At 33.1% G+C, this 26,300-nt stretch overlaps 1 protein-coding gene across 35 annotated transcripts in view; it reads left to right on the top strand.

Moving 5' to 3' along the window:
• Positions 1-26,300, top strand: part of BAZ2B (bromodomain adjacent to zinc finger domain 2B) — a 325,060-nt gene that overhangs the window by 207,929 nt on the left and 90,831 nt on the right. For 25 of the 35 annotated variants that reach the window (XM_031960628.1, XM_031960627.1, XM_031960595.1 and 22 more), the window contains 9 exons: positions 2,605-2,772; positions 3,965-4,155; positions 11,467-11,673; positions 12,297-12,692; positions 15,591-16,209; positions 17,745-18,041; positions 18,949-19,009; positions 19,959-20,067; positions 20,341-20,442. In XM_031960628.1, the coding sequence (XP_031816488.1) occupies positions 2,605-2,772; positions 3,965-4,155; positions 11,467-11,673; positions 12,297-12,692; positions 15,591-16,209; positions 17,745-18,041; positions 18,949-19,009; positions 19,959-20,067; positions 20,341-20,442 (2,150 nt within the window). The remainder of the gene's footprint in view (positions 1-2,604; positions 2,773-3,964; positions 4,156-11,466; positions 11,674-12,296; positions 12,693-15,590; positions 16,210-17,744; positions 18,042-18,948; positions 19,010-19,958; positions 20,068-20,340; positions 20,443-26,300) is intronic. The other 10 variants (XM_031960610.1, XM_031960617.1, XM_031960618.1 and 7 more) reach the window with 3 other exon arrangements.

Consider the following 26,300-nt stretch of genomic DNA (forward strand, 5'->3'; position numbering starts at 1 on the left):
ATCATTAGGAAGTTTTTCCTTGCATCAAGTCTTAATTTATATATATTTGGACTTCTACTCATTATGGCTATGTCTGTCTTCTATAGATGAACAAAATAAGTTTATATATGTCTTTCATATGATTTTCTTTTAAATATTCAAAGATATTTATCCTATTCTTATAATTTCTTCTTTGGGCTAAACTTAAGCCATTCCTTTTGCCAACCTATATATAGATGAATGCCATGATGGTTGCCCTTCTCTCCATTTTCTTTTGCTTAACATTATTCTTCCTATATGTTGATATCCAGGACTGAACCTAAAATTCCAAAAGCGACCTGAGCAGAGATGAGTATTGTGGGATGGTAGACCCAGTTCCTGTTTCCTGGAAGGGAGGGCTCCTTTTTCGCCATCCAGGATTATATTAACTATTTTTCATTGCCCTATAGATAACACTGTTGCCTCAATGGATCTAAAGTCCATTTAAACCTCAAATCTTGTTCAAACTACAACCCAGCTATATTTAATCTATTTTTTGCTTGTGATAGTAATTTGTTTAAATCCAAATATTAGATTTTTCTATTAAATTTCATTTTATTAGATTTAGCTTTAATATTATAGTCTGTCAGGATGTTTTTGGGTACTGTTATCCAGTGTATAAGCTTTCCTTACATCTTTGTGTTACCTGAAAATCTGATAAGAATGCCATCTTTCCTTCAGTTACTGATAAAAATATTAAGCATCTTACAGGATTCATAGGACATCCTTCCAATTTGACTTTGAACCATTTATGACTAATCTTTGATTCTGGTCAGTTCTGAATCCATCTAATTGTGTTGCTTTCTAGGCCTTATTTTTTCAACAAGAGCAGCTTTGCTAAAAATTCAGCTAGATATTCAGTATCTATCTATAGTATTCTGTTAATCTATCAGTTTAGTAACCTTGCCCCAAAAACAATAAAGTGCACACATAAGCAACACATCTTTCAAAAAAGGAAGTTTAAATTACTATGACATGATTTTTCATGTTGATGCTTTGTGATCACAATTTTCTTAGTTCACCAATCATTTCATTGATCATACATTTTTATAACTTTTTTACAGGAATTGAAGTCAGGCTCCCTGGCCTTCTTCTCCAAACCTATATATTACTCTAATTCTCCATCATCTGTCAAATATCTTTGACAATGGCTTAGTAATCACATTGAACAATTCTATCAGTGAGCAAATACGTAATTGATAGAGGCCAGAGGATTTGAATTCATCAAGCTCAGGAGGATTTCTTTTGGATAGCTGATCTCAGATAGCTGTTTTTCTTTTATCTTTCAAAGAAAATTCTCTTTAGCATAGAAAACAGAAATAAAACCACAGGAACTTGACTGTCATCAATTATTGTCCCTGTACATACCTAGAAGAACAATTCCACCCTTTCTTTAATAGTCTTCTTTTTCTCATAATGACTTTAAAAACAACTTTTTTTTGTTAGCATTTATTTTTGCTAGCTTCAGCTAATTCTGAGCTTTTAGCATTCCAACACCTTTCTTAACATTACCCTACCATGTTTCTGTACACAGTTCTGTTACCTGTTCTTTCATCTCCTGTACAAGTTATTAAAACATCTGTTGTTCAGGGAATTTTCTGTGCATATTGATCTTTTGATAAAACTCCTCTTTTTCTTCATTAGTAGCATTTTTCTTTATCTAAAGAATCTTGAGCTGTGAAACTACCTTAGTCATCATTCTGAAAATACACATTTTTTAAAAGTCTTTTGTCCAAAGATTTTATAAGTCACTTAAGAGGAGCTATTAAATTCTAGCTGTTGAGCTATTGATATCAACATTTTAGTTTTATAGACAGTAATTATTTTCTAATATTTGTTAGGGGATGTAGGAGAAAATCCAAAGTTTTCTTATTAGCTTTTAAGAAGAGATTCATTTTTAAGGTGGCATTAAAATTATGCAATATAAGAAAAATTTCCTTGATCAGTGCCATTCCTTTGCAATTGCATTAAAAGACTTCTTTGGGCTGTGTGGGTGGGAGTAGGCGTATACTGTATAAACAGGTATATAATGTCTTTATATTAAATTTTAAAATGTTTGCATTCTAAAGTGATTTCAGGAATTTCTATGAATATTATTTATAACATTGGAACTATTGTACTTCAGATTCACATTGTACATAACTTGGAGGACTTCTTTATGTTTGATATGAATCTAACCATAAATGTCAGAGTAAAAAACTATAGTAACAAATATTTTAATCTTCGTATTTGAAAAATCATTATAGAATAGAATAATTACTAAACATTTTAGGTTCTCCATGTTGTTTCTAAAATTCCAAACACTACTCTTTAAAATTTCATTCTTGAGAAGCTGCTGATGTTTGATACCCTGTTGTCTAAAGTTAGAAGAATGAAATCACAATGAAAGCACAAGCTGTAATCTGTATAATCAACTAGTCTGTCTTTTGTTCCATTTGTTTTCTTTTTCAGTTTGTAAATCTGTCAGAACTAAAAGAGGCAGAGCTCAATATGATCATTTTATTTTGAAAATATACTTGATTTTTAAAAATATTGTTCTGGTGTGATTTTACTTGCAGAGATAATACACATGTTTGTTTATTTGAGGTGCAGAATGGTGGCGAACAGCAGATGTACATGCTCGATCAGGGGCAACCTTCTTCTCACCACTCCTGGGGATTCCACCACTGTTTGCTTCTTCAGCTCAGAATCATGATTCATCTTCATTCCATTCAAGGAATGCAGGAAAAAATAATCGAGGTGGTCTGGAAAAAGGTAATAATAAAAAATATTAAAAGAATTATTTCCTGTGATAGAAATTTTCAGTGATGTGTATGAATTTTATTTTCAAGCATTGTCATGTATGTAAGGTGTGTTCTGGTACACAAATTTAATGTATGATATTTAGTTCTAAAATAGGAATTTTATCTTGTATTTTAGTATTTTGCTTAAGTTTAGTTGAAGTTTAATTCCTTTGCTTTGATGAATAAAAGTAATGCCTTTTATGATTGAGTATTTAACAATGTTTGCTTAAAAAAAAAAAAAAGAAAATGCCTTGGGCGTAGTGAAAATCTAATGAAATACAATTTACCTTGCTAGGGTATTAAATAATTATTATCCATGTTAGTGTTGATATAATTAAAATTCACTAGAGCTATACCTGGGATGGGGGGATAGGGGACAGGATGGGGCAGCGAGGAGTGGGGGAAGGAACTCAACCACCTGGGACTCAACAAGCTTAAGAAAGTACTCTTTTGGGGGCAGTTAGATAAACACAATGGATAGAGCCCTGAAATCAGGAGGTTCCAAGTTCAAATCTAGCCACAGACCCTTAATTCTTATTAGCTTTATGATCCTTGGCAAGTCACTTGACCCCAATTGTCTTGGGTGAAAAAGGACTCTTTTTAAAATCAACTTTTAAATGCATTTTGTGTGCCAGAAAATTATTTTCTTCATCCATGTAAATATTTATTTACAAGTCATGAACAACTTTTAAGTAGATAGAGAGCTAACCCCAGAAAAACCTGAGTTTATGTTCTGATTCTAATACATACTGAATTTGTGTCTTTGAGAAAATTCCTTGGCAACTTTCCTAATATTATAAATTACAGAGCTGGTGCATTTGGTAGAAGGGAGTTTTCTCAATGAAATCACAGATCTGGGTCAAAAAAGGGTAGTCATACATGCCACAGGAGAAACTCCATTAGTTTTCAAACCTTGATTAAGGCTTACAAAGTCCTTCTGTCAGTGCTAATCACTTTTATTAACAACATGGTATCTCAGAGGACTGTCCATTACCTTTTGATATTTCAGAAATTATTAATTTTTCATGGAGGTTTTCTTGGGGTTTAAAAATGGTTTTTGAAAATTTTTTCTTCTCTAGAAATAGTAAATTATTTCATAGCCTAACTTCTTTTAAAAAGGTAAAATATTTGTGTAATTTTTTTGAGATACTTTTTTTTTCCAGGTGTAAATGGGTCAGTAAATGGCAACAGTCCATCGCCTGTGTCTGGCATCAGTACATCTGTCTTAGCTGCTACTGCTTCAAGTTCCACTGGACAAACAAAAGCAATGACTCCAGGAGGAAGTCGCAAATGTAATCAAGATCAAACAAAAAATCAGCTTTTGGATGCCAGAGCTGACAAAATCAAAGATAAGGTAAATTACAACCTGAAAAAATCAAGACGTGGTTAGATACAAGACATGAGTAGATAAAGCAAAGTTAGCTTTGTTATTAAATGCTGAATTGTAGTTTTACCAAAATTATTTAGCTTTTTATCATGTGATAGTAATACTCTGTTATATCACAAAGGTCAATGATTATGTGGATCTGAATTAAAGAATGAGCTTTGTCAGCTCTATCCAAATATAGCATTGCACTTATATCAATAGTAAGGAATGATGCAGTGAGAGGATACCAACTCACCTTAGTCACGTGCCATTAAGACAAACACGCAAATATATATATGCATACAAACACACACACACACACACACACACACACACACTTACAAAATCAACAAAGTGTAGAATAGAATATTATAGTAGTAATCAAATAAACGGGTAGGTGTTTTATTTATGCTTGAAATACATATTTTTGCTAATGCTCAGTCATTTTCAGTTATGCCCAACTCTTCATGACTCTATTTGGAGTTTTCTTGGCAAAAATGCTAGGATGTTTTGCTATTTCTTTCTCCAGCTCCGTTTTTACAGATGAGAAAACTGAGCTAAACTAGGTTAAGTGACTTCTCCAGAGTCACACAGTAAGGGTCTGAGAATGGATTTGAACTCGGGGAAATTCAGGCCCAGCACTCTCCTGCACCACTTAGGTTCCTAATATATTTGCAGAGAGCATTTATGTAATATATAATATGTACTATTTAGAACAGCTATGTGGTGTAGTATTTATTACTTTCCTTTCTAAAGACTCACAAATCATACTTTTAATAACATGTTCTGGAATTTTGACAAACATCAAAATCAGTATCATGGACTTATAAATTTACAGATTGTATCCGATTCCTTTTTATAAAATTCTCCCTTTCCAGTCAGAAGACCATTTTTCCTCTTTCCACGATCTTTTTTTTAAATTAAAAATTCAAAACATATGCATCAATTTTCAACATTCACCCTTGCAAAACTTTGTATTCCAAATTATTTCCCTCCCTTTCTTTCCCCCCCGTCCACCAACAGTAAATAATCCAATATGTGTTAAACATGTTTCCACAATCTTTTGAAGATCCCCCTGCAATTGTTGCCTGTTAATTCTTTCAGGTAGCCGGGTATATAATTCATTTGGACCCAGTAACTAGGTAGTGTCTTGCATTCTCCTCATTTTTTCTTGGATTTCCACTTCATTTTATTATTTTCCCTCTGTTTTCAGTCCAATAATCATTTTTCTTGGCAGGACATATTGAAACAAAATATAAAAGTAGTCTTTCCTTCTTTCTGTCATAAATGCATTGTCTGCATCCCATTCCAACATAAAGCAGTGGTCATATTTGTGTTTTGCTCTGTTTCCACTGAACAGAATTTTCAAATGGTCTTTTATGCTGTTGTTATTGTTGGTATTCATCACCAGTCAGTGCCCTTTAATATTCAATGTTGTTCATTCTGCCTCTTTTTTCCTCTTTAAAGGTTGTGTTACACACACACACACACACACACACATGTGTAGGTGTGTGTGTATGTAAAATTGTCACACATATGTTCCTCCACACTACATTAGAGCACCTTCCTTTTACAATCAAATGAAACAAATTAATACCTACTTATCTATTTCCTTCTTATTATCTCTTTCCCCACTATCTTGCGTCCCCCACCATTATTACAGTAATCTTCCTTGTGTCATTTTTGTTCCAAAAACATTAAGAGCTCTGTATTTCTTGGTAAGTAAATTTCTAATTTATTTGTCTGGTATTCAGGACTTCCACAGTCTGATCCCAAAAAGTTTTTTGCAATTTTTTTGTGTTTTCTTCTTCTGTTTGTTCCATACTCTAGTAAATTTGGTCAATTCTCCATCGCCAGAGAATGCTCTGCAATTTTCCACATTTATGCTTTTGTACTATACTTTGCCTAGAATATCTTTTCTCTTCCTCTTTCTTGTTTAATTCCTGCTCATCTTCTATTTCAAATTCCATCCATTGCAGGAAGTCTCCTCCCCTATGTCCTTGTTTGAAATGGCTAATTCTTAACTCACCTAATATTTTGTTTTATATTCTTAACTCGCCTAATATTTTGTTTTATATCTCTTTAATTCAATTTATCACACAATATACTATATATTATATAGTTATTTGTGTGTGCATTATCTTTATTACAAAGCAAGTTCTCTGAGGATGTCTAAATCAAACTTTTCATCAATTTTAATGCTTGTACAATACAATACTCTGTAAATTTTGAACTGAATTTCTTCTCCATTACTTATACTCTTCCTGCTTATAGGAATCTTGTATTTTCACCACTTGCTTTCTTTGTGTTTATTTACTCATGGATCAGTTTATTCTGTCTCTTTAAAATTTTCTCCTTTGTCTTTTCTTGTTGTACCATTATCTCACAAAAATCTGTTGCTCATTCTCCTTTTAGGGGAAGCTCAGCAGATGAGAAAACACCCTCTGTATCCTTAATCCTCTTTTTTAAATTGATAAATGGAACTCTGCATGGTTTTAATAGTTCTACTTGGCAGTCTCAATAACCCATGATTGATTTGGGCTGCAAGGTAGAAACTTTTTCTTTGTATATGAAATATTGGGATTGTTTATGTATTGTCCTATAATATTATCCTTCTTTCAGTCTCTGACTACTGTTTCAATTGTTCCAGTACTTGTACCAGTTGTACCAATATTTGTACCAATGCTGATATCCTCAACTCTTTGTAATTTTCAGCCAGTTATATGGTATTCTTTGGACTACTGGTGCATTATTTTCATCAGTGGCTAAATATTCATACTATGCATAGAAATTACTTCTGTAAATAAGTTCTGAGTGCCACAGTAGATAGATGGCCAGGTCTAGAGTCAGGAAGACTATATTCCTGAATTCAAATCTAGCCTAAGACATTTAACAGCTATGTAATTCTGAGCAAATAAATTAACCCTTTGCCTGAGTTTCCTCATCTTTAAAATGGAAAAGGAAATGGCAAATCAATCCAGTATCTTTGCCAAGAAAACCCCAAATGGAGCCATGAAGAATCAGACATAATTGAAATAATGATTTTGTTTATATTGTCAAAAGGTATAATAGAAACTTCTAAGTAATTATTTGACTGAGTCTGGTTTTGTTGTTCTATTTCCCAGAGATTTCTTTTTCTTTTACACATTTATTTTACATTGTTATTTTACCAATTCTGCTTTTCAAAGTTTTCTATTTTTAAATGATCAGAACACAAAAAAATGAAAAAAAATGGATTTTTATTTACTGGGTTCAAATGTTCAAGATGATTACTAGCAATCCCTAATATCTCATCACCCAGAAGAATGGCCCAGATTATGTTATTCCTTATGTTAAAACTACCCAAAATTCCCAGTAGTATCTCATCTGTATTCTCTTTCTTTTTACTTTTTCTTTTGTGTGTGTTGACTTTTACATTATAAACTTTTTGAAGACAAGAACTGTCTCTGTTTCTTACTGTTATCTCCAACGCTTAGTACAGTTCATGCTTTTAGCACTTAATAAATGTTTATTGAATTGAATTGAAATGGAACATTAGGTTGTTCTGAGTTAGAAAGGTTTCAAGTAGAATTCTGTTGATAGACTATTTTTGGTGGGTGAGACCAAACCTAAGAAATAGAGAAACTCTTGACCTGCTGGGTTGAAAAGCAATTTATCAATTTTTTGTTCGTGGCAAGCCATGAAATTAGGGGGACAGGGGAAATTGCTCTCAGGTTTATGGATCTCTTCTTCTGCTTTTGCCTGGATGTAGAGGAGGAGAAGACAACAGGAATTAAGGATTACATAGTTTTAGAGCATCTAAAAGCATTATTCTAGTTGTTGGTATTCACAATATATCTTTGTTCAATGTGGAGGAACTTAAATCAGTACTAATATTCTCACCCGAAATGAAATGGAAATTTGCAACTAAATTGCTACACATAATTTAAAGTAGTAGTTCTTAAACAGAGTACTTGTATTAGTAAATAGGAGAGCTCACAAGTTCTCCTCAGAAAAGCAAATAAAGCAGTTGGCAGAATTGATTTCTTTATTTGCCCCAATGCTACAAGAAACATTATTTTAATCAGTTAATCAACATGCAAACAACTATGTACAAATAAGATATATACAGGATAAATGCTAGCTATAAATTAGAGATAATCACCCAGGGAAAGTATTTGCTTTAAGGGGAATAGGAAAGGATTCTTGTAGAAAGTGGGATTTTCACTGAACTTTGAAGGAAGCCAGGGAAGCCAGGAAGTGGAGACAAAGGAAAGAATTCAAGGCATGCAGGTCACTCAGTAAAAAGGCATGGGAGAGACTAGGGTACCACTTGGACTGCATAGTAAAATTATTTTAATAATAATAAAGAAACAAAATAATAGCATATGTATTCTTTGGAAGGTATAGAACATATTGGCAGGATACGTATTATTTCTTCTTATTTTAAGGTGAGATATTAAATAGAGTAATGAATGAAGTTGACATTTTCAGGGTGATCTGACCACGTGGTTGCAGCTTAAACTCATGATTTCTGACTTCTCTTGTTCTTTTTTACTTTATGTACTGCCTAGAAATAATGTTTCTTACATTATGAGATGTCTTACTGTTTAAATATTGTTTTACCTCTGTTACCAAATCTGTAATTTTAGAGCATATACAATTCTCATTAAATTTTTATAATTTAAACCATTGCATTTGAATAGTTAAAAAGATACCAGCACTAAATTGGACTGAGAAAAATATTAAAAGCAAAATTATTTCATTAAAATGTAAATCCAGGTCCTATTGGTTTGCTGTTTCTTTTTTGCTATTTGTGTGTCTCTCTGTGTGCACACATGAGAATGTGTATGTGCATTTTGTGTGTGTGTGTGTGTGTGTGTGTGTGTGTGTGTGTGTCTATATCTGTATGTATGAGTGTCTTATAAAGGTGGGGGAAGCAGTGAATCTGTACTTATCTGCATATATGACATACTATTAAGCACATAATAAATACTTTTCAGTGATAATAATGTTTGTAATGGATGCTGAATCTCTGCAATATGCATGGTAATTAGTTTCTTAAAAGCCATGGCACAGTTGGTAACCACATAAATTCAGGAATTTTTTCTATGTACTATGCTATTAGATAACTGTTATTGGATACAAAACAATGTCTTGCAACATCTGTGTTCCAAACCCCAATGGGTACAAAAAAAGTTTGAAAAGGGGAGTAAAAGAACATTATGATTTAGTTTTGGGGACTTTTCCAAGCAATGGAATTTTTAAATCAAATTTTCCTATGTTCTTGGAGAAGCATATCCCATTCTTCCTAAATATGCTAACGAGGTTTTAAGCTAACAAGGCTTTAATTCCATTTGTAATTAATAACTTTGGGAATCAGAATGCTCATCTCTATTCTCAATCAAAACAAAAGCAAAAAAACAAATTGGAGATAAAATATGAAAGATAGGTATCTCTTTTATAGTAAAAATAGAATTTTTGGTTGATAAGAAACAGAACCTTGGGGCTTTTATTTGAAATATGTTCTGATATACATTGTACAATTTTATGTTACTATAATATGTAATATTTTCTTTATGAAAAATAATAGGGGCACCTAGAGACTTGGACAGACATCCATTTTGTCCCAGTTTCTACACACTGGCCAAATAGGAAAGGAATGTATACTAAGATAATGTGAAGCTTAGCATCTCAAGTATAGGGGAGGGAGGGAAGAATAGAATCTGAAATTCAAAACTTGAAGGGGCAGCTAGGTGGAGCAGTGAATAGAGCACCAGTCTTGAAGTCAGGAGGACCTAAGTTCATATTTGGTCTCAGATACTTAACACTTCCTAGCTTTATGACCCTGGGCAAGTCACTTAACCCCCAATTGCCTCAGCCAAAAAGGAAAAAGAATTAGCATCCTTATTTTTTTATGTGTGCATGCATGATCAACTATATCTTTTCATAAAGCATATGGGAATTAAACACATTTGAGGACAATTGTTCTAGAAAACTGGAGCATTTCCCTACTTTTAGCAGTCCTAATAGCTCCAGTTGTCCAAGTAGTTGTCAACCAATTGCTATCTTTTGCATAGAAAAGGGAATAGAACTAAATTTATAGTTTCAACACATTCCAAACACAAATAGTAAGAAAACTAAAATTTAAATTTATTTTTAAATGTTCACTTGTAAACTTCCTTTATATCAAATAATATACTTCATTTTTTTTTTGTTGTTTCACAAACATGGTAATATGGTAAAAACCTAGAAATTTGTCATTGATACTTTTTTTTAATAGCTTTTTATTTTCAAAGTGTATGCAAAGATAATTTTCAACATTCACCCTTGAAAACCTTGTGTTCCAAATTTTTCTCCCTCCGTTCCCTCTACCTCTTTCCTTTTTTTTTTTCTTGTCTTCCTTCTTTATTTTTCTTTTTTTTTTTCCTTTTTTTTTTTAAATTTAATAGCCTTTTATTTACAGGACATATGCATGGGTAACTTTACAGCATTAACAATTGCCAAACCTCTTGTTCCAATTTTTCACCTCTTACCCCCCCCACCCCCTCCCCTAGATGGCAGGATGACCAGTAGATGTTAAATATATTAAAATATAAATTAGATACACAATAAGTATACATAACCAAAACGTTATTTTGCTGTACAAAAAGAATCAGACTCTGAAATATTGTACAATTAACTTGTGAAGGAAATCAAAAATGCAGGTGGGCATAAATATAGGGATTGGGAATTCAATGTAATGGTTTTTAGTCATCACCCCGAGTTCTTTCTCTGGGCATAGCTGATTCAGTTCATTACTGCTCCATTGGAAATGATTTGGTTGATCTCGTTGCTGAGGATGGCCTGGTTCATCAGAACTAGTCATCATATAGTATTGTTGTTGAAGTATATAATGTCCACCTCTTTCCTAGACTGCAAGTAATCCAATATATGTTAAACTTGTGCAGTTGTTCTAATCAAATCCAAAAGGGGAAAAAATGAGAAAGAAAAGAAAAAGCAAGCAAACGATAAAAAGAAAAGTGAAAATAACATGTTGTGGTCCATATTCAATCCCCACAGTCCTCTTTGTGGTTGCGGATGACTCCATCACTAATAATGTTCTTTTCTAATATCTTATCTGGGCTAGCTCAAGCTAGATTGAGGGCTTGCCAGTAGATAAGTTCATTTGAATCATTTTGTTAAAATGTTTATCACTTGAGAAATTTCCTTTCTTTCATTTTGAGAATGAAATGTCATTTGAGAGCATATTTATGCATTAAAAATTGGATTATTTTATGGAAAAAAAAAAGTCTTGATAAAATGTTTGTCTTTTCCCAGAAACCAAGAAAGAAAGCCATGGAAAGTTCAAGTAACAGTGACAGTGACTCAGGCACATCCTCCGACACCTCAAGTGAAGGTATCAGTAGCAGTGATTCAGATGATTTAGAGGAAGATGAAGAGGAAGAAGAAGACCAAACTGTTGAAGAAAGTGAAGATGATGATTCTGATTCAGAAAGCGAAGCACAACATAAAAATAAAACCAAGGTATAAGCACCATAACTTAATATGGGCACTTCTCATTTTAAATGAACAGAATTATGTTGAGTGTGAACCAATTATACAAATAATGTTTTTAAAATAAAATTTCCTCCATTATTTTTACTATTTACTACATAGGAAAAGGAAGCTTGTAATAGTGAATAGCTCCAGTCTGAGTCAAGAGGATCTGCATGAAAGGGTGTAAAGTTCTGCTTCTTATATCTGTTACTGTGTGACTATGGGCAAGTCACTTAACTTCTCAATGAGAGTGGACAATTCTCTGAGATTATAGGTTAACCTGCAAAGTGATGATTTACTGAGGAAAGTCAAGGTTTCTGTGGGGAGTCGATTACAGATAAAGATACAAGATTTTCTTTCTCCCTCCTCCCAATCCAGAATATTTTCTTCATTCCTAGGAGCTGCAGTTTTTTCAAGTAGAAAAAAAATAATAGGAGATTGAGTAGAAAACATGAACAAAAGAATTAAAGACTTTTTTGTGAAATATTTTTATACCTTTGATCATTAGAAATTTATAAAATTCTTTCTATTCTCTCATATTCTACATGATTATCTTATAGTATTTGTTCTACAAATTTTAAGAAATAAAAAAAACAATTTTTTTCTTGCAGGTGCTATTGCATGGTATCATGGACCTGAAACCAGATGGACAAAAAGCAACTGAAAAGTCCCAAGAAAAAAGAATACACCAGCCAATACCTCTTGTGTCTGAATCTCAGACTCACTCATCATTCCAATCCCAGCAGAAGCAACCTCAGGTTTTGTCACAGCAGCTTCCCTTTATTTTCCAAAGCTCTCAGGCAAAGGAGGAATCTGTGAACAAACACACAAGTGTAATACAGTCTACGGGATTGGTGTCCAATGTGAAACCTTTGTCTTTGGTCAATCAAGCCAAAAAGGAAACTTACATGAAACTCGTAGTTCCTTCTCCTGATATACCCAAAGCAGGGAATAAAAATACCTCTGAAGAATCTAGCCCTTTGACCAGTGAATTGAGATCCAAACGGGTAAGCAAAAATTACTGGATTATGTTTTGGAAACTGAAATTGTAGCTGATGAAATGTCATTGGAACTATTTAATGTGTAATTGTCATTCTTTTATTCGAATTTTATCTTAGAGACTTTCAGGGAAAATTTTTTTTGTAGATTGAAGAACATTTTTTTAAAATTTAAAAAATTTTAGATTTAAGGAAAAATCAAAAGTTTTTTTTTTTTTTTTTTGGATGAGGCAATTGGGGTTAAGTGACTTGCCCAGGGTCACACAGCTAGGAAGTGTTAAGTGTCTGAGATCTGATTTAAACTCAGGTCTTCCTGACTTCGGGACTGGTGCTCTATCTACTGCACCACCTAGCTGCTCCCCAAAGCTTTATGACAAATCATAAACCTTTGATTTAAGGAAACATTAAAAAACTATTTTATTGCCTCTTTATGCTGCATATAAAAAGAAACTTGATATACATCTTGTACTAGGGATATATTAAAGACAATACAGACAAAAAATGTTCAGGTAAACCATTGTATTCTGAAACTCAATAAAAGACACCTTAAGGTTCATTATTAGAAATTAAACTCAGCAATGTGAAGGAATTGATGCAGTACGAATTCTTATATAGGCGATTAATAGTAGCAGTCCTTAACCATTTAATTCAATCTCCATTAATTATGAGTCTCTACTTCTTCAAGACATAATAGTAGATATACTGTGAGGGATTCAAAGACCATCTATCTGACACAAATTAATTTATGATATAGTAATAAAATGAACAGAATTTTTTTCAGATAAATTTCAGCCCAAACTAAAATTCTGAGTTAAGAAAACAGTGGCTTGTAATTTCACTCAATCTATTGCCATGCATGTTCTTAATCATTTTTTTCTTAATCCTCACACCTCCATGTTTAAGTAGGCTTGTAAATTAGTAATAAAATTAGACAAGAGACTCTGCTTTGCCTCTTACTACTACTGCTTTATTGTGTAAAGGTTCATTGCAAAATCAAGTCAAGTCAAACCACACAGTCAAATTTCCCATTGTGCCAACCTAAGTCAGGAGCCTGGGCATGATATATAACTGACTAGAGTATCACCACATTTTGGTTATGTTACTCATTGTTTTCCATATCAAAGCTATCTTCATCTTTTCAGGGATAATTTAATTTAGGAAATTCAAGCTCTTCTTTAGATCTAAAATGTATTAATAATTCCATTTGGGAATTATATTTTTCATATACTCTTTTGATGACGATTTAATGAATTTAATTTGTTTTACTTGTACCAGAGATATCCTCTAGAGCTAACAGTGTTTCCTCCCGCTTATTTACAGAAATAAATTGCATGGTACAGATGTAATTACTTATTCCCAATATCCTTCCAAGTTCACAGAAAATTTATTTATTATGGTATATTTTTGTGTAGGTAAAGTGACATGTGCTTCTATTTAATCCAATCTTAATTTTCTTATCTTAAATTTCTCTATTAAGTATATTTGACTTTCTTGCTTCCAACATGTCACAAATATTTATTGATTGTCAGTTAAAAGGAAGACATTAGGTAAGATCTCTGGTTGAATAGAAAAATGAATGGGACTTAGTTTCTTCCCTGAGGAAATTTTCTCTCTAATAAAGGAGATAATAGATAGATCAGTTATTACATTTAATTACTTGAAGTAAGTTACAAATAAGAGGAGGAATACTATGAAGAAAGAGACATATGAGTTGAGATAAGGAAGATGATCCTTCTCTTTTGAATTATCAGAAAAGGTTTCATGGAAGATGACATTTTAATTATGCCTTGAAGAATAGGTGATATTTCAAATGGTAGAAGATTCACAACCATAGACGTTCTAGAAGAAATGCTTGGAGAATAGAAAGTGATTACATTTTGTTGAAATACAAAGTATAGATATGGAAGGGATAGTTTGGAGCTAGATGTTAAAAGGGTCTTGAATTTCACTATAAAGAATAGATTTTTCTACCAAGGACATGACATGGTTAAAGTAAGTCTGTAAAAGGATTAATCTGGCAAGTGAAAAGTATCAGAGGGACTTAATTACTAACATTTATTGACTGTGACCATAAATAACCATTAAATCTCCATAGTCCTCAGTTTCTTATGTGAAATAGAGATAATAATACCTGAAATATTTACCTCACAGGATTGTCATGAGGTTCAAATGAGATAGCTAGCATTTAACATAACTAGAACATAGTTCTTGGAAGGTTTGCAAAGCAATGTACAAACATCATCTCATTTTTCTTTATAGCAGTAAGTGCTATTACGATCATCACTTATATCTGAAAAAACTGAGGTATATAGAGGCTGAATGATTTGCCCAGGGTCACCATAGATGCTAAAAAAAGAGCATCTTATGTAGCATTTGAATTCAGGATTTCCTGCATCCAGGTCCAGCACTCTAATGCACCACCTAGGTGCCTCTGATACAAATTCTTTATGTAAAGCATTTTGAAAACCTTGAAGCTGGCCAACGGAATGAGACTAGAAGTAGAAAGACTAGTTGAGACTATAAGGTAATTTGATTGTGAAATAATTAGGACCTGAAACAGAGAGTTGGCAGTGCATATAAGAAGGAAAAATGGATTTAGAGGGGAAATGTGATATTGGGGGTGGGGGAGATAGCAATTTTAATGACTAGATATAGTATGGGGTTAGAAGTTTAAGAAGAAGTTTTAAGCTTGGATAGACAGGAAAGAACCGGAAAGGTGAACTTCATGCACACTAAGGCTAACCAATTCTTTAGACCTAGCTCTATTTCCCACTATACATTGCCTTAAGTGACTTATGTGTTGTCACAAATGCATTTCTATTCTCAAATACTGAAGGAAATACCAAAAATTTTCTTGATAGGAGGAGGCATGATACATTGTAGTATTGACTTTTTATGTTTCAACAGGAACAATTCAAACAGACATTCCCAGCACAGATAAAGAAACAAGAATCATCTAAAAGCCTGAAGAAGGTTATTGCAGCTTTGTCAAGTCCAAAAGCAATCTCTAGCTCACCAGCTCATCCCAAACAAACAACATTAGAAAATAACCACTCTAATCCATTCTTGACAAATGCACTTTTAGGTAATCACCAACCAAATGGAGTTATTCAAAGTGTCATCCAAGAAGCTCCTTTAGCACTTACCACCAAAACTAAAACACAAAGCAAGATAAATGAAAATGTACCTACTTCAAGTAATATCCCTTTTTCTTCACCTGTAAATTTAAGTACATGTGGGAGAAAAACATCGGGCAATCGGACCCCTGTCATGTCCTCTAGCTCTCCTGTACTGCATGGTCCAGGGAAGGAAAAATCAGTCAGCAATAATGTTATAACCACAGTCAATCCACAGCATCACCTTCCTTCTGCAAAATCCATAGTGGAACAGTTTAGAGGAACAGATTCAGACATTCCAAGTAGTAAAGACTCCGATGACTCAAATGATGAGGATGATGAGGATGATGAGGATGAAGAGGATGATGATGAAGATGATGAAGATGATGATTCTGATGACAGCCAATCAGGTTATTTTCTATTTTTAAATAATTAAAAAGTTTTATTACAACAGCTCTGTGAATGAAAATATTTTCCAGAGTCTTTCAACTTGACAAAGCTCACGGTTATAAATCACTATATAATATTGTGTCATTCAGAATTCTAGATATCAGCATATTTTTAATACTATATAACTATACAAAAATATTACTGCTAGAAAATGCCTTTCTGATGCATCAGTTTTATCTTCAGCTTTGTCATTGGGTTGACATTGGGCAAATTAACAATCTTTAAATTGATTATCTCATGCATATAGCCACACTAAAAATTATCAGCTAGTTTATCCTGTATCTAGTCATAATCATTAGTTACTGTCTCCTACCTCTTCACTACTGTTCATCGTATAACTAAGATTTAAAGAGAAAAAAAAGTAACTCAGCATCAATGAAATTTAATCAGAACTTATCCATGAACAATGAAAATCTAACAGTTTCACAAATTTACTTGTGTAAACTCCCTGGTTTTATTTGTTTACCATATGTTTGAGAATCTTTCCATTTGACCATGGATGTTTAATTGATTTAAATTTTTTCTATCCCTCAATTTCTCCACTGTAATAAAATGACTTTGCACTCTGTAATCTGAGTTTATCTTGTGTAAAGTGCAATGTAAAAGGGAAATGCATTGTTTTAAAAAAATGAATAATACTAACAGCTTTTTAAGTTATTCATTGAAAACACTGGCAACTAGATGGTACAGTGAACAGATCCCTGCAACTGGAGTCAAGAAGAACTGAGTTTTAATCCTACCTCTCATACTTTATACTTGGGTGACATTGGGCAAGTCACCTATCCACTCTCTGCCTCAGTTTCTGCATCGGTAAAATGGGATAAAAATAGCAATTCTTTCCCAGGATTGTTGTGAGGTTAAAATAAGAAAAATATTCGTAAAGCACTTTGAAAATCTTAAAGTGCTACATAAATTCTAACTATTGTTATTATTAGTAATAGTATTACTATCAAATAATCCTTAATATAATTTTGGCAGTTAAAGAGCATAGTGGGTAGAGCACTGTGCCTGTAGTCCCAAAGATAAAAATTCAAATATGGCCTCAGACATAGACTAGCTGTGTGACCCTGGGTAAGTCACTTAACCCTATTTGCTTCAGTTTCCTCATTTGTGAAATGACCTAGGAAAGGAAATAGCAAACTACTCCAGTATCTTTTCCAAGACAATCCCATGGACAGTATTGTCATGCTATGGTCCAGGGGATTACAAAGAGTAAGACAGGACTGAAAGACTCAACAACAGCAAGCTGTGATTGTAAGTGACAAAGGGTAAAGGGAGAGAATATACATTTATATAAGACCTCATAGATGCCCTAAGTACTGTGCTATACAGTCAACTAAGCTATGTTGTATGGCACATATCCACATATGATAGTTTTTCCCCCACAAATGCTGGCTTATTCAAATATTTCATTTGGTATGAGAATGGCCAAGATGGAATCTGGAGATTATGAGCCCTGTTATAATCTACAATTGCTTTTTTTCCCCCTTTGTAGAATCAGATAGTAATTCTGAATCTGATACAGAAGGATCAGAAGATGATGATGACGAGGATGATAAGGATCAAGATGAATCAGATAGTGATACTGAAGGAGAGAAACCTCCAATGCAATTGAATAAAACAGCTTCCTCTGTCAAAAGCTCTTCCATCAGTCTCACAGCTCATTCAACACCACTTAATCTCCAAGTAGCCAAAACTCCAGGCTCTGCTCCTGCTGCCTTATGTCCTGAATCCCAGTCACCTGTTTTCCTCAGCACTCCTTCTTCTACGCTTACTTCAAGTCCACACTGTGGTACTTAAACTTTATTTTTATCATTGTAAAAATACAGTGTCAAAACTGAGGCAAGAATACTTACTTGTAACACCTATTCTAAAAATCATTTAAGTGGAAGAAACTACGGTCCTTGGGTAAATGTTTAGTTCAGTCTAAGACTGTTCTCCAAAAGTTAAGAACTTTTTCTATATGATGCCCTTAATGTAAGAATATAAACATTTTTTAGCTTCTCCTTTAGTTTTTAGTAACCATAGAGTTTCTTAGAATTTGATTATAGCAAATATGTGTATCATAGATAAAAATTGAGCCAATAAACTAAAGTAATAATAGTTGTTTATATAATCATATTCCTTTCCATTTTATGAGACAATGTCCTGTTGTACTCTAAACTCAGATTCATGTGCTTTGTGTCTTTAACTTTGTGGGCTTGCTTGCTAAAATATTTGTACATGAAATTATTGGCTTTGAAGAAACAAAATACTATTAGGAAAGAATTTGGCTCTGTAATCTATTCTCAATCTAAACATTTTTAGCATAAAAAGAAAAAAAAAACCCATAGCAGAATAAATGGAAGAAGCCAATACATTCATTAGATTGTATTCTGTTCCTTTTTAAGAGAGTAATGGTAAAACCATACACTCTTCAGTTCATGACGGATTTCATAGGTCCTTTCTTCTAATCCCCCAAATTTTTCAAAGAATTTCCTTGAACATTGTCCTAACAGATGGTTTGGGTATTTTGAAAATTGTTACTATACAAGGATTTCATGAAACCTGTATAAAAATCAGGAAATAATATAACAAAATTGTGCTCTTTCCAAATTGTCAAAAACAGAGAAAATAGATTTCATAAAAACCTTAAAATTTTAAATTGTTGACCTTTTTCTAAACTTTTTCTTATATTAATCAGTTGAAATTTCTCCAAGGTACTTCCAAAAGGAGGAGAGTAACAGATGAGCGGGAAGTGCGCATTCCTTTGGAATATGGGTACGTTTAGGTCTCCTTCACCCCCACTCCCCCACCCCTAAATCTTTTATTTATTTATTTTGTTAGAAAAGTTTTAATCAAAATTTATTTAAAATACTTTCACAAGCATTCTGCTTTCCTTTTCTTGCTCATTAGCAAACATAAAAAAGTTTTATATATTGAATCAGAGATGTCATGGAGCAAGCAGTTAATATAGTCCAAAAGTTCTAGAATAGAAATGCTAGAGTTTCACAAAGTTGATATTGCAAGCAAACTGTAGCATATGTATAGTCAAGCACAAATAAACATGGAACAAAACAAAAAGTCAAGAGAGCTAAATGTGACTGAAAGTACAGTTTCAGAAAGGTAGTGTTAGGAATTGTAAGAGGAGAATTAAAAGCAGAATAGGAAATAACACTGTTACAGAACAAAATCAAAACTAATAGCCAGAGTAGAATTGAGATATAATATCAACACATTATTGAAAATACAAGAGCTAACTGTGATCAATACAATAATCCATGACAATTCCAAAGAGCTCATGTTAAGAAATGTTGTGGAGAAATGATGGCTTCTGAATGAAGATTGAAGGATTTTTTTTTCTTGCTTCTTCCTTTCCTTCCCCCACATGGCTAATGTGGAAATATATTTTATATGACTTCATATGTATGGATTTTTGTGTTCCAGTAGGTGGGGGAAGGTGTAGAGAGAGAATTTGGAATGGAAAATAATTTTTTTAAAGTACATGGAATGAAAATTTAAAGGTAAATTTTCCTCTCTTGACATTGAAGTTTCAAATGTAAAATACCATGCCTTAAGGTGAGGTATTAAAAGTTATTGGTTGCTTAAAATGTAAAAATCAAGCAGAAGATCAATATTTATAAATCTGAGATTAACATTTAATGATGTAAAATATTGAGATAGTATCTAAAATGATGCATTTCGTAACCTCTATTTCTGTTACATATAGCTGGCAAAGAGAGACACGAATAAGGAACTTTGGAGGGCGTCTACAAGGAGAAGTAGCATATTACGCTCCATGTGGAAAGAAACTTAGACAGTATCCTGAAGTAATAAAGGTATGTACTTCTATTAAATGGTTAGTACATTCATTATCTATTAAGCATGCTTACAATAAAATAATGTGTACTCATTCCTCAAATAAAGTTCCTTGATACAAAATTATACTCTCATGTGAGTCTAATCTACCTTAACCTGTTTCTAAATTGACCACTTATAACTGCATATCCCCTTGATAGAATATGCAAAACATGACTCCTGAAGATAGCTGTACATCAAAGCTGAGTTGTAATTATTAAAACCTGAAGTGGAAAAATATGTGATTTTTTCAGTATCTCAGCAGAAATGGAATAATGGATATCTCAAGGGACAATTTCAGCTTCAGTGCAAAAATAAGAGTGGGTGACTTCTATGAAGCCAGAGATGGACCGCAGGTATCCACTTTTTAAAAAAGTAAAGTCTTTGATCCACGGAGTAGTAACAATCTAGATGAAGTGATTTTCACTACACTCTGGAACATTGCCTCTTATTAGTTAATTCATAAAACTATACTTTATGCTGAACACTTAAGGACTCATACTACTCTCTTATAGTAACAAGGAGCTTTGAAATTACATTTTCTTAAAAAAAATAGAACCTTTCTCTTTAAAGTTATTTTGGGTTTTTTAAATCACGATTAAGAAATTGTAAGTATAATTTTTGTTGCTAAAATGTCTTTATTTTTTGAGTAATGATAAAATAACTAATGAGATGTGAAGTAACCAATAAAGAAAAATGAATTCATAGTAGCTGAAGAATTTTTTAACTTAGGATATCTCTGCTTCAAAATGAGAATGAGATAATCCCTAAAAGACAATTTTAATAGAAGAATGTTACTTGCAATGTTGTGTGACTTCTTCATAAATATGATCATTTCCTATTGTTTCCTTTTTCTTGGTTTCTTAAATTCATTATTAGGTAAGTTTCTAGTCAAGATTCACTTGACTAAAGGCATGTTAAGTTTTTTACATAAAATGTCAAGTTGTTACGCCTTGTCTTGACCAGGATAGTGGGTGGGACTCTCATGTGAGTTTATTGATCAATAAGTATTTATTGAATGTATATCTATGTATGTTGCAAAGTAGTCATATCACCATCATTTTTGTCTTTATAATTTAGTAGTTTTGTTTGCTCATTTTTTCATATTATTTTCCCTTCACTACTTGATGTATATTTTGCTGGGGGGGAGGGGAGGTTTCTGTTTGTCTTTTATCATCTCCATGCCAAGAAATCTTCTGTAGGAAACAGGAGATTTTGGAGCTAGTTCTTGTTCTCTTATTAGTAGCTAAGCGTATCTTAATCAAATCACTTCATTTTCTTTTCTCTCAAATTCTTTACTTATAAAAGAAGGATAATAATACATTCTTTTTATATAATATTATAGTTTTTTAGTTTTACAAGTTTGTTATGAGAATGAATATAAAATTAAAGTGAATATAAAATGAAAAGAATTAAAAGATGTTTGACAATGGGTGGTAAATTTATCAGGATACTTTGACAGCTTAAATTTACATGTCCCTTTTACGGTAAGGGACTAATTATTGTTTACTCCAGCCCTTCCTTTTCGATATGAATGTGTCATCTCCTAGGAAACTGGAGGTATGGATTCTGAATGAGACAGGACCTCGGGGACAGAAACACTTGACTCTGGTGGTTCAGTCCACAAAGGGCAGACAAACATGAGGCTACAAATGTATAAAACATGTACCACAATTTACATGTAACTTTGCTTAGCTGGTGCTATTCTGTTGTATATGCAATCATGTTTTGTTGATGCCTCTTTGGCATTTTTATAATACATAGAAATTACAACAATATACCAGCAGTGTTTCCTTCTTTTAATTAAGAGAAAACAAATTATGCCATTGTTCTCTGGTACCATTCTAAGCACTGGTCTTGAAATCAGATGACTCACATTTAATTAACTATATAAATTTGCCTTACACAGGTAAAGGTGTTTGTGAAAATTTACCTTAACTACTCTAAGAAAACTTAAGCAAATTTCTTGCTTATCTTGCTTTAACCTTCCAAATATTCAGACCTCAGAATTATTTCTTCAGGACCAACCTTCTCAGTGTTAATTTCTTTTACTAGAGAGAAAGACACACACACACACACACACACACACACGCACACGCACACGCACACGCACACACACACACACACAGTGTGTCCTGGAAAGTCTTGGAGCCTGAAAGAAAGTTTAACTTTTATACTTTCTAGTTGTGTGACCTTGGCAATTAACAGTCTTTGAGTCTTGGGGGATAGGAGGAACATTTTTTACTACCTGTTTCACAGGATTATAGAGAAATCACTTTGTAAAGCATTATATAAGGCATTATTATATAAATGTCAAGTGGCCACCTTGGGTCAAGAGATTTACAGCAACTAGCTTTCTGGGTCTGCAGAATAATGGAGCTTTCCTCTATCTACACGGGATGCACCCTTCCAATTGTACCTTATTGCACTATTTTCTTTCAACTTCCTATTGAAGCAAGTTTTTGTTTTGATTATTTTGCAGGGTTGTGGGGATAGTGGGAGGATGAAGGACATGATGACGATAGGTCCATTGTTTACTGCATGGAAAGACATCTACCATGAATGCAGTGTGATTCAGTCGCCTTTCAGCTGTCCTGCCTTCTTTAATTAATCTCTTAATTTCCATTCCCTCTTTTTACCAGCATTAGAAAAATGTAGTGAATCAGGAAGTAGAGCTAAGGAAATGAAGTATATACGAACCTTCCTTTCATGCTCTATGGACAAATTGTTAATGGCACAATTTCCTTTTATTTAATTATCTTCTATATGGATGTTTAAAAAAATACATTTAGAGGTGTAGCCAAGATGGTGGAGTATAGGCCAGGACCCAGTTGCATTCCAGCATTCCTCTCCAAACAACTTTAGAATAATGCCTTAAATCACATTTTGAATCAGCAAAAGGTAAAAGGGAGACTTTTTTCCAGCTTAAGAGAATTTAGGAGTTCTGTAGGAACGGTCTATAACTCTGAGGTGGGCACTGATCTAGAGTGCAGTAGGAGAACTAGCACTAGGCCTTGGAGAAGGTTGAAACAACAACAGCAGCAGCAGCAGTAGCAGAAGCTTCAAGACCTCTCATCCCAAAGATGGTAAGGAGGTTAGACAACTGGTACTGATAAGTCTATTGCCCATATAGAGTTTTGAGTTGCAGTTCCTACCTAGAGAGGCACACTGGTCACAAGGGAGTAGGGGCCCTGATCATAAGGCAGAGAGAAGTGTTTGTGGCTTCAGGAAAACAGAAGACCTGATTACAGTTCCAGGATCAAGAAGAATACTAGTTCTTGTAACTAAAGAGGAGCAGGAGATCTTCCTAAATAAAAACCAGAGTAACAACTGGGAGCGATACCTAGGAAAGACCAAAAACTTACAAACTGCCTGAAGCTAGCTGTAAAAATGGCAGCACAAATAGCCTGACACTTGACACAGTGCCTCCCCAGTCCAAGATGAGCAGAGCCCAACTTTAACATAAAATTCAAAGTGAAGAAAGTCTGAAGAATGTGACCATAAAAAGCCACTAGTCTGGTAGGAAAACCAAGACACAAATTTAGAAGAAAGCAACAATGTGAAAACAGCTAACAAAAAAACAAGCTCCCCCAAAAAAATGCTACTTATACCTGAGACCAACAGGGATTCCTGAAAGAGTTAAAGAAATAAGGGAAAATGAAAAAATTGGGAATAGAAATGAGAATGCTGCCAGAAAATTATGAAAAGTAAAGTGGTAAAAGAGGCACAAAAAATACTGAAGAAAATAACACTTTAAAAAACAAAACAAGCCTGATGATTTAAAAAGTGAAGAAAAAAAAATAAAAAGCAAATAAAAAATTTGGCAAAACGTAAACACATGATTACTGATGGGAAACTGAATCTATTGACTCCATGAAAAAAACAATAAAACAAAGTCAAAAGATTGAAAAATAGAAGAAATGTGAAATATTTAATGGAAAAACAACTGACCTGGAAAATTTAAGAATCTAAACCAATTCAAGCATTTTTTGATAATTCCTCCCCTCCATTTCTCACTTTACACTAAAGCCTCTTTTATGTGAGAAAATGTTCCCCATTCTGTCTCTCCCTTCTCCTTTCTTCTAATAGATTAATCTTTTTCAATGCTACATTTCTTAAGAGGTGGTCATTTTTACATAATCTATAGTCATATCATCTCTGCAGACTCTTAACTATTCTGATGATAGAAATAATTCAAACAGAAAACTAAAAATTATAAAGTGATAAACCTGAAAGAATAGTCATTAGAGACTCAATAAAGTTAAACTATATTATTATATAGGAAAAGAATATGTATCATTTATTATTATCAGAGTAGTTTGGAGGAGCCTGCAGAGACAATATGAGAATAAATAATGTATTAGAAATACAATTAGCTATGTATAGCAATAGAAAATGATTGCTACTAAAAAATGTAGGATTGAAAAAGAGGAATGTACTGCAAGAAGGGAGAGGAAGAATGGGCAACATTTTTTCACATACAAGAGACTTTACAATGAAGTGGGAAATGGAAGGAAGATATTGAGCAATGCTTGGAATTGAATCAAAGAGGAAAGAATATATGTACACATATTCAGTTTGATTTAAAAATCTATTTTACCTAACAGAGAAACAGGAAAAGAAGGGGATAAGAGATGGTGGAGGCGGGAGGTGATCAAAGAATTAAGGGCTGCAGTGGTAGAAGAAAATACTTTTGAGGAGGGACAGGAAAAAACAAGATGGAGGGTAATACAGAGTAATTATAACACTGAATATGAATAGGATGAACTCATAAAATATAGCAGAATGGATTAGAAACTAGAATCCAACAATATGTTGTATACAAGAGACATTTAAAATAGAAAAAAATAAGAGTTAAAATTAGGGACTAGAAAATCTGCTATGCTTCAGCTAAAATAAAAAAAAGAGGTTAATAATCATGATTTCAAACAAAGTAAAAGCAAAACTAGACATAATATTTAAAACTTTTTTTCAATAATGTGTTAAAACAAATTTTAACTTGTTTTTTTACAATTTTGAGTTACAAATTTTCTCCTGCTCTTCTACTTCCCCTTACTGAGAAGACAAGCAATTTGATGAAGATTATACATGTGCAGCCATGTAAAACCTTTCCATATTAGTCATGGACACATAGACATACTTCAAACTGTATTCAGATTTCATCAGTTATCTCTCGGGAGGTGGATAGCATTTTTCATTTTATGTCCTTCAGAATTTTTTTTTTGGTTCTTTGCCATGCTGCGAAAAGTTAAATCATTTACAATCGATCATTGTACAATATTGTTATTACCATATACGATGTTGTCCTGGTTCTGCTCTTTGTATTGGTTCATGTAAGTCTTTTCACGTTTTTGTGAAAGCATCCTGCTCATCATATGATACAATAGTATTCCATTACATTCATAAATCATACCCTGTTCAGCTGTTCCCCAATTAATGGGCATCCCTTCAGTTTCCAGGGTTTTTTTGTCACTACAAAGAGCTGCTATAAATATTCTTTTTACATATAGGTCTCTTTTCCTTTTTTAAAAATTCTCTTTGGGATACATACAGACCAGGTACTTGTACTGTGTTGCGAGGTCAAGGGATATGTAAAGTTTATAGTCCTTTAGGCATAAATCCAAAACCAAACTATATATAGTATATATATATATATACTAAAAGATATTATAGAAAATGAAGTGCTATAAAAATGTTTATAGCATGTTTCTCTGATAAAGGCCTCATTTCTCAAATACATATGGAACAGATTCAAATTTATAAAAAGAGCCATTTCCCAGTTGTTCAGTGACTAAAGGATAGGGATGCAAAGTTTTCAGAAGAATCAAACCTATTATCATATTAAAAAATATTCTAAATCACTTTTGATTAGAGAAATGCAAATTAAAACACCTCATACCTATCAGAAATGCCAAACTTGGAAGACATGGGGGAAAATACAGTAATGAATTCTTGGTAGAGAACAACCTAGAACAAGCCAAAAGGTCTATAACTCTGTACATATCCTTTGATTCAACAATACTACATACAACTCATATAAGCTAGTACCCCAAAGAGATCAAAGGACATGTAGTGCAAAAGCATTTTAATGATAGCACCTTTTGTGGGAGTAAAGAATTGGAAATCAAGGGTATGCTTAGCAATTGTGGCATGAGATTTTGATATGGAATACTGTTATGGTATAAGAAATGACAAGGAGATAATTTTAGAAAAA

Source organism: Sarcophilus harrisii, chromosome 3 (assembly GCF_902635505.1).
Source record: "Sarcophilus harrisii chromosome 3, mSarHar1.11, whole genome shotgun sequence".
In the NCBI taxonomy this organism is placed as follows: domain Eukaryota; kingdom Metazoa; phylum Chordata; class Mammalia; order Dasyuromorphia; family Dasyuridae; genus Sarcophilus; species Sarcophilus harrisii.